The sequence below is a fragment of the Sphaerodactylus townsendi genome, linkage group LG14, assembly GCF_021028975.2.
Source record: "Sphaerodactylus townsendi isolate TG3544 linkage group LG14, MPM_Stown_v2.3, whole genome shotgun sequence".
NCBI classification, from domain to species: Eukaryota; Metazoa; Chordata; class Lepidosauria; order Squamata; family Sphaerodactylidae; genus Sphaerodactylus; species Sphaerodactylus townsendi.
In genome coordinates, this window is record NC_059438.1 from 36019779 (window position 1) to 36033154 (window position 13376).

The 13376-nt window shown below is 43.4% G+C and overlaps 1 protein-coding gene across 18 annotated transcripts in view; it reads right to left on the bottom strand.

The window, feature by feature from the left end:
• The window catches only part of LOC125443375 (protocadherin gamma-C5-like), a 373248-nt gene that overhangs the window by 87106 nt on the left and 272766 nt on the right, over window positions 1-13376 (bottom strand). Inside the window, exon 1 of one of the 18 annotated variants that reach the window (XM_048515426.1) lies at window positions 2677-4449. The exons of 16 other annotated variants lie outside the window; for them this stretch is intronic. In XM_048515426.1, coding sequence (XP_048371383.1) covers window positions 2677-4311 — 1635 coding nt within the window. In that variant the 5' untranslated portion in view covers window positions 4312-4449. Of the gene's footprint in view, window positions 1-1908; window positions 4450-13376 lie in introns of those variants that run through there. One more of the 18 variants, XM_048515427.1, reaches the window with a different exon arrangement.

A 13376-nucleotide genomic window follows, 5' to 3' on the forward strand; every position in this document is an offset into this window, starting at 1 on the left:
CTCCCAAACAGTAACCGTCACAAAGCAAAGAGCCACTCACCCACTGTCATTGTTGTAATGTGAAAATAACTTTGATTTCATTCTGAAGATGATTGCCATGGTGTTTATTACTGAACTGAAATGTAGAGCAAAAACTGTACCTTCTCTGAGCTGTGGATCCAGACTGAGTCAGTGTGATCTGATCTATGTTACTGCATCAAGAGCAGGACAATCAGGTAGAATAGATCTCTCTGCACATCTCTGCCTGATTGGTGAACAGCAGCAGTTGGAATCTCAGTCAACATACCACATTTTAGATCTGTGGTTTCATTTGATGTTGCTCAATCTATTCATCTACCACACAACATCTGGAATAATATGGATTGATATTTACATAACAAGTGAAACCATAACTATATAGCTAATAAATAATCACAGTGGGTCTTGAAAATAATTAGATGCAAAAATAGGAAAAGAGTGAAAATACAGATATTATTTGACAAATCTACTTATTTATCGCTAATAAGTTTACGGAAATATTACTATCAGTTCAAAATGGATATCTATCACTTGTTTTTCATACAATATATTTCTTCAAAGCATTAGGAGCCTAGAAGGTTTACAGATACATATTATATGATAAACGTATTGTGCGGGCATGCTGTGTAAACTAGCAGAATGTATTAACAGTCTGCCGAAAGGCCCGTGTTCATGGAAGCTGTAAAGGAGTTCCAAAACAGCACATGTTAGTGGTGTTTCTATCTGCATGTGGTGGTGGAAAATGCTGTCAAACAGCTGATCTGTGGTGACTCTCTAGGGTTTTCAAGGTACAAGACACTGAGAGGTGGGTCACCATTGTCTGCAACTGTGTGGACTGCGAAGAGTTCTGAGAGAATTGTGACTGGCCCAAGGTAGTTCAGCAGGCTTTATGTGGTGATGTGGAGAATCAAACCTAGTTCTCCAGATCAGAATCTGCTGCTCTTAACCACCACACTACATTGGCTCTCTTATCTGCACACCACAATATGTTATGATTCTCTGTATATATTGCCAGGCACAGATCCAGTGGTCGGATTCAGCAGGTTTGCAAAACTTCAGCTGAACCGGTTGTTAAAATGGTGCTTGTAAAACAACCAGTTGACAAATTATTTGAATCCCACCACTGGAACCGGTTGTTAAATTATTTGAATCCCACCACTGCACAGATCTATTGCTGCACACTGTGGAATAGTATAACTGCATGAATTTCCCTTTATTCTACGGGTATATAAAGACACATGGATAGAAACCAGCTGTCCTACAGATTAATACAAGCACTACAGTCCTACAAAGAGTTTCCCCCTTTGATTTCAATCCATCAATTTCAATGGACTTAGAAAGGTGTAACTTTGCTTCGGATTTAGCATTGCTGTCCCTAGCTGGCACCTAGAGGGAAAATTCAAGGGTTGGGAACAAACCAACCCATGTTATTGTGTTAACGTGTGATGTCATTTCTGGTGCAAAACCAGAAGTGATGTCATTACACTCTAGGATTCACCCCACACTCAATGGTTAATCCAGTTTTGTGCCACATATGATGTTGAGTCGTGGCAAGGGATGTGAGAATTCTGTTAGGATTGCTCTCTAAACTAGGGAAACATACTATGTTCTAAAGTATGTTGGATATCGTCAGGCATTTCTAGAGCTACAAAGAAAAAAATTGCTAGCGAGAGACTCAAGAGTCTGTTTTAAAAGCAGGTACAGGTAGGATATTGTTATTTATGCCATGTACAGAGTCCTTCGTCAAGTAGCTCAGAATCCACGTCTGCAGGAGTCCTGGCACTTTCAATTTAAAATGTGAGGTCCCTTGGGTTACAAACTATACTTTATTAACAATTGCTCACAATACTGATGAGTAGGAATAATGCAATTTCCAAAATCAAACCTTACCTTCGCACCCACAGTCATTTCAGAATTAAAAATGGCGCAGTTGCTGTCCGCATTCACCACGTCTGAACTCTCACTGCAAATCAAATTTTCTGTAGCCTGGAAATGAGATTGCTGGACTGAGACTTGATTTTTCCCCAGCTCTGAGGATATACAGAGTTGGTAGGAATATGGCAAGGTTCCTTCTTCATAGTTTGGGGGAAATATCACACGTGTCTTTGTCAAAGAATTGGGATCAAAGCACTGGAATAATTTTGGACTCGAAGAATGCCGAACTTTCAAGATAACGGCAAATGTCACAGTCAGAAGGAATAAGAAGGAGATCACAGCTAAAGCCAGCACCAGATAAAACTGAAGTTCAGACTGATGGTCCAAGTCGTTTGACTGGTTGCTCATTTCTGGAAGTGCTTCCTGAAAGTTCTCAGCAAACACTAGATTCAGCGTCACAGTGGCCGAGAGTGAGGGGGACCCATTGTCCTTAATTAAGATGACCAGCTTGTGTTTCGTAGCATCTTTCTCCAGAAGGACTCGAAAAGTTCTGATTTCTCCTGTGTGGGATCCAATGGTGAACAATGCTGGCTCCGAGGCCTGCAGAATGTGGAAGGAGAGCCAAGCGTTGTGTCCAGAATCAGCATCCACAGCTACTACTTTGGTCACCAGATAACCTGGCTCTGCTGAGCTGGGAACCATCTCAAACAAGGACGAGCCATCAGGTCCTTTGGAAGGATACAGGATCCGAGGGCTGTTATCATTCTGATCTAGAACAAACACCCACACTGTGACATTGCTGCTGAGAGAGGGGGATCCACCGTCTTGGGCCTTCACTTGAATCCGGAACTCACGGAATTCCTCATAGTCAAAGGAACGTTGGGCATAGAGTGTTCCAGTCTCAGAGTTAATTGACACGTAAGAGGAGAGAGGTAGATCCTCAATGTTGCTGGTAAGGATGGAGTAAGTGATTTTTGAGTTGCGGTCTAGATCCGGGTCTGAGGCTTTGACTGTGTAAATGGAGGCCCCCGAAGGGTTGTTTTCTGCCATGAAGAGATGGTAGGAAGACTCTTCAAAGGCGGGGGAGTTGTCGTTGATGTCTGAAATCTGCAGTGTGATAGTTCTCTGTGTAGAAAGGGGCGGGGTACCTTTGTCAGTGGCTATGATTGTGAGGTTGTATTGTGGATTTTTCTCTCTGTCTAGGGCACCCTCTGTGAGGAGCTTGTAATAGCTGCTCGATGTTGACAGTATTTTAAATGGCAAATCACTTTGCAAATGGCAGTCACATTTTCCATTTTCTCCAGAATCTCTGTCCTTTACACTGATAAGAGCGGCCACAGTGCCGGATGGAGAGTCTTCAGGGATTGGGCTGAACAAGGAAGCAACGACCACCTCTGGGGCATTATCATTCTCATCTATGACCTTAACTTCAACTTTACAGTGTGCCACTAAGCCACCCCCATCCTTTGCTTCTACTGACATAGAATATTTGTCTGTCTCCTCAAAATCTAACATCTCCTGAATAGTAATTATTCCGTTTTTTGGATCTAACTTGAATTTCTGGTGGGCCCTTTCTGCGATATTACTAAAACTGTAGGTAACGTAAGCATTTGAACCTTCATCGCTATCAGAAGCTGCAACCTGGAGTAAGGGGGATCCCACAGGGGTATTTTCCTTCATGCTAACCTGATATACCTCTTGAGTGAAGATGGGTGGATTGTCGTTGGCATCAGTGACATTAACCCAGATCTGGGCTGTCCCAGTTTTTCTTGGTTCTCCCCCGTCCAAGGCCAGAAGGGTCAAATGAAGAGTTTGGTCCCCTTCCCGATCCAAAGGTTTCTGCAGAACCAGTTCTGCATATTTGTTTCCCTCTTGTCCCTCTCTGACTTCCAGAGTGAAATACTGGTTTGGACTGAGGTGGTAATTCTGGAGAGAATTTATCCCAATATCAGGGTCTTCAGCTTTTTCAAGGTGAAATTTGCTCCCCACTGAAGTGGACTCAATTATCTCAAAGTTGATATTGCTTTTCATAAAATGCGGAGCATTATCATTTATATCCTGAACTATCACATCTACATGGAAAATATTTAGAGGATTTTCAACCACAGCCTCAAAATTAATAACACAAGGTGTGTTTTGCCCACATATTCCCTCACGATCTATCCTGTCATTTACATAGAGGTTTCCATTTTCTGCATTGATAGTGAAATATTGCTTTTTACCTTCAGAAAGAATGTGCAGGTTCCTGGTCCTCAGCTCTCTGGCATTCAGTCCCACATCCTTGGCAAAATTCCCCACAAGGGTCCCCTTTGCCATCTCTTCAGGGACTGAGTAGTGAATGAGCTCTGAGATAGCCAGGCAAAAGGAAGGCAGCAATAAAAGAAGCACTCGGCTGATTTGGCTCTTCATTATCTCCATCTTATTTCTTGTTATGGTGTCATCAGAAGAAAAGCTTGAATTTCTGTTAGGGTTCCAGAAATCTTCTTCTTTTGCTTATTTCATGTTGTTTTTGTCTTGTTAGCAACCACACACTGGACTTTGTGATCTGCTGCTCCTGAACTCAGCAGCTAGTGATGGAGCGAAGGGAACGTCACTGGATCCCCGGCTCCTCCGCGATGGCCAAATTGGCCAACAGCGGCACTCTGAGTCGCAGACAGAGAACTGCAGCTGACTCAGTGCGGTTGAATAACCTGACAGATCTTTGTTGTCTTGTGCTTGCCTCCCTGAATACAAGCCCTACCCACCTGCAAACACAGTCTAGAAAGTTTTCCCATGTAACAGAAATCCATGTATTTCCCTCTGTGTATAAATGGTATTTCTGAATTAATTCCTTAGATGGAGACTAGGAAAAAAGGATCATGTACTGAAGTACAAAAAAAGTACGTTTTTCTTGATCTTGCTGAGGACAAATGCATCTCTTTCTCTCTTACCTTGAAATCTGCGTCCAGATTCCACCCACATAGTCATTGCTCATTACAAAAATGCTTTGACAAACTATCTGAAGAAAGTTTTGGACTTGAACTTTTAGAACAATTCTAAACTATTAGAACTTACAGAAGCTTCTTTTAGAAAATTTCCAGCTTGAAATGTAGTAAGGTTGCTTTCTTTAGTTCGAAGGTATTTGTTTGCAGGTGCTTCGTGTTCGTAGAATCTCTGTGCCCTGAAAGTTTTAATGGCAATACATATGCACATGTTCAGACCACTCCCCTAAATATCACCAGGTTCTTGCACATCGATTCCTCACAACGAGGATACAGCACATTGTTAGGTTCCATGAATGCTGAGCCAGAACAATATGAAAAATTAATTAAACAAAATAAACAAATGTGTTGTACAGTGTACTTAAAATAGAAATTAAAAACATAGGTCTTGAATTTAGCCTCTAGATAGAAACGGCCAGGCAAAATAGTCCTCAGTGGGCATTAAATAATATGAATAAATATTCACAGGTTGATGATATACACATGATCACAATCATAGTAAACAGGACCAAATGGGTTTCGCTCCTATGGGCCTTCTTCAGAGGTCACTACATACCAGTGGTGTAGCGCCAACGGGGCGTGTGTGTGTGTGTGACGTCCCGGGCAGAGCAGTGGTTAAGGCGTGGCCAGACTGTGGAGGGGGTGTTCCAGGGCAGATACAACATGACTGTACTATAATTGCCTAAAATTTAGCCACATGCAAAGGTACTTGTTTGTTTTCACATCTCAGTAACCAAGTTTTACAGCCCCATCTAAAGGAGGAGGGAGGGCCAGAGCTCCTTAAAGCTGGTGCAATATTGCTCCAGTGCGTGTGCCCACCCCACCATTGAATTTGGGCAACCTGGGAGGCAGACCTCTGTGGCACCTGACCTGGAAGGGTGGCTGGTGTTGTGCCCTGTATTGGTATCCAATCAGATGTCTGTGCTGGTGGGGGAGGGCTGCAGTGTTCCCCAGGGAGGAGCCTTTCAGGTGGCACAAGTCCATCCAGCCCCATCAAGGACTTTTGGCTGGCTGGGGCATTTTGTTGTTGTTTCTGCCTCCCATGCCAGCTGAAAACCCTCTGGGGGCAGTGGGACTGTGTGCTAGTGGTGCTGCATCCTGCCACCTCAGACTCTGGATAGGGCTATTAGCTTCTAGAAAGATAGGCCCCTTCCGCACACACAAAATAATGCGTTTTCAAACCACTTTCACAACGGGTTGCAAGTGGATTTTGCCATTCCGCACAGCTTCAAAGAGCACTGAAAGCAGTTTGAAAGTGCATTATTCTGCATGTGCGGAACGAGCCATAGAGTCCTGCTTAAGCAAAGGAAAAACCAATTCCACTCTTAAATTTGAACATTCAGGACAATCCAAAAGAATATGATCAATAGAGTCAACTTGGTTAGTGCCACATTCACAGACTATAAGAGTATGAAACACCAATAACCCTTCCTAACCACACTGTCAATGGTTAGTGTTGACAGTAACCATTGTTACTGGTTACTGGTTACAATGGTGTGAGCATAAATGCTCTGCTATAGTTTGGAAAAAAATCATTCAAACAGGTAGTTTTCTGTTTTTAATGGGGGAAGAATACCAGCTGAAAAAGATGAACATACTCTGTGAGCTCTAACCAGCAGACTCTTATAATCAAGATCCCTCAAACATCTTTTGACTGACTAAATTGACAACGTCTTATTGGCTCATTCTGCACATGCAGAATAATGCACTTTCAAACTGCTTTCAGTGCTCTTTGAAGCTGTGCGGAATAGCAAAATCCACTTGCAAACAGTTGTGAAAGTGGTTTGAAAACACATTATTTTATGTGTGCGGAAGGGGCCATTGTTTCTATCATATCATTGGTGATGCTCAGATGTAATAATTGAAATTTCAAGTATTTGTCCTAATCACTCATACGATAAACTAGCACATCTGATCTGAAGACCTGATTCTACATTGGATTTCAACATTCTGATTTTCAGATTAAACGCTCTCCACCAAGCCTCCACTTCAAAAGACATCTCCCCAATCTCAGCCCTGAAAGCTATTCCTGCCACACATAATGGGGTTCCCAGGATATTGAGTAAAAATCTTAATAATGTTCCATCAATATTACCTATTATCACACTAATCCAAACCCCTACAGCATACAGCAACTGCCCAGAAACTTTAGCATTAAATGCGTTAACTGCTGCAAGGAGATATAGTTTTCCAGAGGAATAATAAAATCTTGAAATAGCCTTCCCTGTACTCATGGCTGTTATTACAACAGAATTAAGACACACCTTCCAAGAAAGATTAACTTGAAACGTAACTCCTAATCATTGACATTATTCTATTTGCTCCATAAACTGACCTGCTTCTGCAACTGAAGTCTTCATGTTGTGATCTCACTGATTTTCACATCCATTTTCTCTTACTAGAAAACACAGTCATTAATGCCTGTGATGTCCATGTGGACTTCAAGATGCCCACTTGGACTTCACTGTGTTACTGATGATAATCTTAAAGTAGATCAGAGAGTTCAACACCCAGCCACATATTTCCTTCTGATCAGATCCTCTGAAGATGCCAGCCACAGATGAAGGCAAAACGTCAGGAGAGAATGCTGCTAGAACATGGCCATACAGCCTGGAAACCACACAGCACCCCAGTGATTCCGGCCATGAAAGCCTTCGACAATACAATATAAACAATGTTCACATTACAGCTGCTGAGCACTGGGCAACAAGCAATGGATTTCAGCGTCTAGCAGGTAGATGTATGTTACATTAGGATACACAGTTCACCCACGAAGCAAGCTATTTGGTAGCCTTGTGTAATATCTTCCTAATGTGTTTTTATGAAAAAGGCTGTGCGTGAGGCTTTAAATGATTCTTTAAGTATGGGATACATTGCCTTAGAAAGCCCTGTTGTGACACTCACATTTTATCTCAATGCAGCATTCTGGAAGCAACTGAAGACTGTAACAGGAACATCGCAAGTCATTTTTTAAAATAATTTTTTAAAGTTTTCCGCAAAACATTAGAAAAATGAAAAAAGAAGTATCGGAAAGAGGAAGGAAAAGGAGAAGAAAAAGAAAAAGTCACATAGATCTGCAATAACACCGAACAATACATTGAAAGAAAGCCTAGCCACTTAAATATTTTTAGTAAGCAAATTCATCTAAGCTTGAACATGTAAACTTTTAATGTATTTTTTGAAAAAAAAGTACAATCCTTCAGTTAAAAACCATGCTGCAGATCCAGTAAAACAGAGAAAAAAGTTTACCAAAAGTCCCCCGAAAAATAAAGGAAAAGTGAAAGTGAAAGTGAAAGTGAGAAGTGAGAAGTGAGAAACGGCAAGGGGGGAAGGTTAGGAGAGGCAGTTTCTAAAAGTGGGACGGCTGGCTCATACTTACTGATCCTAGATTTTATCAAAGCTAGTGGGTCAAAAAAGGAAGCCAAACTGGTTCACCTGTAAAATTAGAGGTTTTCAGAGCTTCATGGAGAGGCTAGAGTAGGGGTCTGCAACCTGCGGCTCTCCAGATGTTCATGGACTACAATTCCCATCAGCCCCTGCCAGCATGGGAATTGTAGTCCATGAACATCTGGAGAGCCGCAGGTTGCAGACCCCTGAGCTAGAGTCAGACCCCGTGTGTTCTTTGCCAGCGATTGCTCCTTTCGGTAATGTGTGGCAGAGCGCTCCTGGAAGCTCAATCTATTCAAAGCACCGTCTTCCCCGGAAGTCCCCATTACAAGACATTTTAAAAACTAACATCTTGTTCATTTTAAACTGACATACTAACAAACCAGCAAACTAACATACATCCAAGAGGGCTTTCTGGTGGCGCAGGGAGCAAAAGATGCCCCCCCAGCCCCCAGCAAACCCTCTATAGTCTGAGGGCCAGGCCAGGGCACCATGCACCTGGCCCTAAAACCCAGGTGGGAGATGACTAATGTCAGCTTCACCCCCGGGAACAGCCCACCCCACCCCCAGCAACACTGGTGTTCAATCAGGACGGCAGGACGGCCCCTGACTTCTGGGTTTTGAAGCGGTGGGGCTGAGGGGCAACCAGTGGCGCAGGAGGTTAAGAGCTCATGTATCTAATCTGGAGGAACCGGGTTTGATTCCCCGCTCTGCCGCCTAAACTGTGGAGGTTTACCTGGGGAATTCAGATTAGCCTGTGCACTCCCACACATGCCAGCTGGGTGACCTTGGGCTAGTCACAGCTTCTCGGAGCTCTCTCAGCCCCACCCACCTCACAGGGTGTTTGTTGTGAGGGGGGAAGGGCAAGGAGATTGTAAGCACATTTGAGTCTCCTGCAGGAGAGAAAGGGGGGATATAAATCCAAACTCTTCTTCACTCTTCTTCTTCTTTGCTGAGGTAAGTGGTCCAGAGAGGGCAAACATGCCAGCGGCAAGCCTGCGCTGCTCCCTCAAGTCCTTTTTGCTCCCTTCCAGATGGGGCTATAATTCTCTCAACTTAGCAAATGCAACAATCACATTTATCCTCACTGCTGCTACATCACATGGTCCATGATCCAAAAGTGTCCTGAGATTTACCTTCCTCAGCTACAAGCCAATTGTAAAAATAATCATGATTGGCCGGCCCTTAAACACATTTATATAGTGCGCAATTGAACCTGATTTTTATCAGTTGAATATGGGAGGTCATGCAGTGTATGATATGTCGTTCTGCAATCTGTTCTACATTAACTATGCCCTTTAACTTAATGTGTTGTGGAAATATCATCAGTCCACAAAGTAATCAATGACACAGCTGCACAAGAATGACAAATAATCTCAGACCTTTTACAACATAGTGGATTTTTTTTTCTTATAGCGAAACGTGATTCCATAACTTCACTACAACTTTAACATTGTTTTTATACCAATTTTTATTATCATAGGCTCATTCCGCATATGCAGAATAATGCACTTTCAAACTGCTTTCAGTGCTCTTTGAAGCTGTGCGGAATAGCAAAATCCACTTGCAAACAGTTGTGAAAGTGGTTTGAAAACGCATTATTTTGCGTGTGCGGAAGGGGCCAGAGTGTCCACTCGGGAAATTGAAACCTTCTGGAAGCTGAGAGTTTTTTCACTGATGTCTTTAGTAAAGGCAAACCCTGTGCAAGTACCAGAGCATTATGGATGGAAAAGTGAGAGGAAAGAATATCTTCCTGGGCTGCAGAGGTCCCAACCACACAAAAAACGAACACTTAAAACAACAAAAAAAAGTTGTGCCCAAAACTCTTTTGGTTCAGAATAATTAATCTCAGATAATTACCACCTCTAGTTCTGCATTTGCAAGAACTGATCATTACTCATGTGTAACACACACAAAGAAGGTAAAAGAAGCAGATTATTCAGTGGCCCCTTCCGCACACGCAAAATAATGCGTTTTCAAACCACTTTCACAACTGTTTGCAAGTGGATTTTGCCATTCTGCACAGCTTCAAGGAGCACTGAAAGCAGTTTGAAAGTGCATTATTCTGCATGTGCGGAATGAGCCAGTATGTTGTCAGCAGGGGAAATATGTGAATTCTGCTCCTTTTAACCTATTTTTCTTTCTCCACAGATGTATACAGGAGTCATTTTTAAAGCATGAACTTCATCTCACAGAATATGTACGATCAATAGGTCAAATTTTGAGAATAGAGGACTAGAAGAGGGGCCTCATCCCCAAACCAACAATTAGGGTTTTCTGTCTTCATAGCAACTATAAGCATAGGGAATGAGACCCCCACATCTCCCCCTTTCAGGAAGTAGCCTTCACAAGGACATATTCAGACACTGCACAGGGGTGCATATGGCTTTCATTGCCATGAGGGCAAAAACAACCAAACTTTTCAGCAGCTTTTTAGGGACTGCACACATTGGTTTGCTTTAGAAGAGAAGAACAGTTGGTTTTAATGCCATTCTTTTCTCTACATTTAAAGAGTCTCAAAGTAGCTTACATTTGCCTTCCATTCCATTCGCCACAACAGACACCCTGTGAAGTAGGTGGGGCTGAGAGAGAGTTCTGCGAGAACTGTGACTGGCCCAAGGTCACCCAGCAGGCTTCACGTGGAGGAGGGGGTAACAACCCTGAGTCACCAGATTAGAGTCTGATGCTCTCAACCATACACCATGCTGGCTCTCCAGCACACACCACATAGGCTGTCCTACAAGTACTGTATACTTCTACTATGAAGTATTAAGGCACAATATAATGTAAAATTATTCCTCAGAAATAATTAAAATGTATTTTCACCACACAGGACTAAGCTTGAAACTCTGATAAATGAACAGTATGATCCCAAGAACGTTCTCCTTGAAATAAACCCAATAGAGAGACCAGAGAAGACTTGCTTCAGAGGACACTCTTATTGTACATCTTATGTAGCACTGAAACATAAAGTTTTGAAGGAGATGGAAATTTCACAGTCATAATGTGACTGACTGGGGCTCTTCAGGTATGGGGCATTTTTCTAGCAAAGAAAAATTGCTCCCAACACACACCCTGATTACACACAAAGGAAGAAAGTCAGAACAGTATCTCTGTTTGCTACAGAGTTTTAGGGGTAGCAGCAGTAGGGTCAGCTGTATTGCTTCTTTAATCTAAGAGCAACAATGTGTTACATTTTTACTGGTATAAAGAATAAGGATTTAGTGACTGGTAGTTCTGTATGTCTACCTCTGTAGCCACCTGTTATTGTTACTTAAAACATGCCAGGTGGCTCTTTGATGACAAGATGCTATTTCTTTCATCACATACTATTACTCCAAGAAAAATGCCAATACATAGACCACAAGTGTGGGGGCGATTTTTCACCCCCACGTGACTCACCGGGGGGACGCCTAGGGCGTTCGTCCCCGGATGTCCCCATTGTATCTACACCACTGCAGACAAACTCCCAAGACCTCAGCAAATATTTCACCTGTTTCCTATACACCAAGCCTTTACATGGAACACAAATTCAGTGAGTCAATTAAACAGGCCACCAAAAAAGGAGACTGCTTCAACATGGAGACAAATATCTCAAAGTATGCCATGAAAATTTCATACATCTTCTAGGTTTGTCAATTACACGATGATATCTGATGCATCTTAATTTTAATCATAGCCCAGTTTTCACAATAAACAATTACATTATTATAATATTTGTAGATGTTAGGAGCAGAAACTCATGGAGTTTAAAGGGGCCATATAGACCAACCCCTCTGCTCAATGTAGGATCAATCTAAAGCATCCCTGACAAGTGTTTTTCCAGTTGCTGCTTGAAGACCACCAGTGAGGGGGAGCTCACCACTGCCCTAGGCAGTCAATTCCACTGCTGAACAATTCTTACTGTACATTTTTTCCTGATATCTAGCCAGTACCTTTCCACCCATAATGTAAACCCATGTTGTTACATAAAAGAGGGAGCAATCTTGTTTTCTACTGCTGCAACCACAAGGAATAATGCATTCAAGATACAGGAAAAGAAATTCCACCTACACATTAGGAAGAACTTCCTGACAGTGAGGGCTGCTCATCAATGGAATACACTCAGGCCCTTTCCGCACTGCGGAAAGGGCGCCCCTGCACTGGCAGGAATTCTGCCGGTGGAGGGGTGGGGGCCGTTCGCACGGGAGCGTGCGAGCGGCCCCCGCAGAGGCCGGCGCGGGAGAGGCGGTCCGCACAGAGCCGCCTCTTCCCCGTCCCCCCCCCACTCACCTCGTCGCCTTCGTCGCCCTGCTGGACCTCCAGGGGTCGGAGGACAGCGAGGGAGGGTCTCAGCAGTCCAGTAGAGCGATGTAGGACAACAAGGTGAATGGGAGAGGGACGGGGGGAAACAGCGTGTTCCCGGCGGTGCCGTTCGCACCGCGCTGGCGGGAACGCGCTGTTTTCCAAAAACCTCCCTCCAGGAGGGAGGTTTTTGGAGGCGGCCTGACGCCGCCCTGGGGGTGGTGGAGGGGAGCCAGGTCGGCGCTGCTGCATTTTAGCAGCGCCGCCTGTGTGAACGGCTCCCTGGGGACGGCGTTTTTGCCGTCCCCAGGGCGCCGTATATGGCCCGGGTGGAACGGGCCTCAGAGAGTGGTGGAGTCTCCTTCTTTGGAGGTGTTTAAACAGAGACTGGATGACCATCTGTCAAGAGTATCAGTATCAATAAAGCTTTATTGTAGAGCCATAGGTTGTTACAATATTAAAACATATGAATCACCATAAAATACAATAAAAGATTTACCAACTAAGAATAAAATATACAGACCCCCCAATCTGAATTCACCCTTCCAATATATCTGAGCTAGAATCAAATATCTCTTGTGCAAATTGTGGTCATACTTATATAGGTAGGGCTTCCTGCCTGTAGTGGGACATCTCATTGTGACTGACATGGAAGAGGTGAGCGATAAGACGGGATGTGAGCTAGGGCTGATGACCTTTTGCATGTCCCCCAACACCCGGCCATCAGCTCATCCCACCTCCGTTCAATCAATGAGTAATGTGCATGTATGTGTGGCCACAACAGAAATTAGGAAAGAAGGTTTTGGTTTTATCCTCAACTTTCAAATGGTC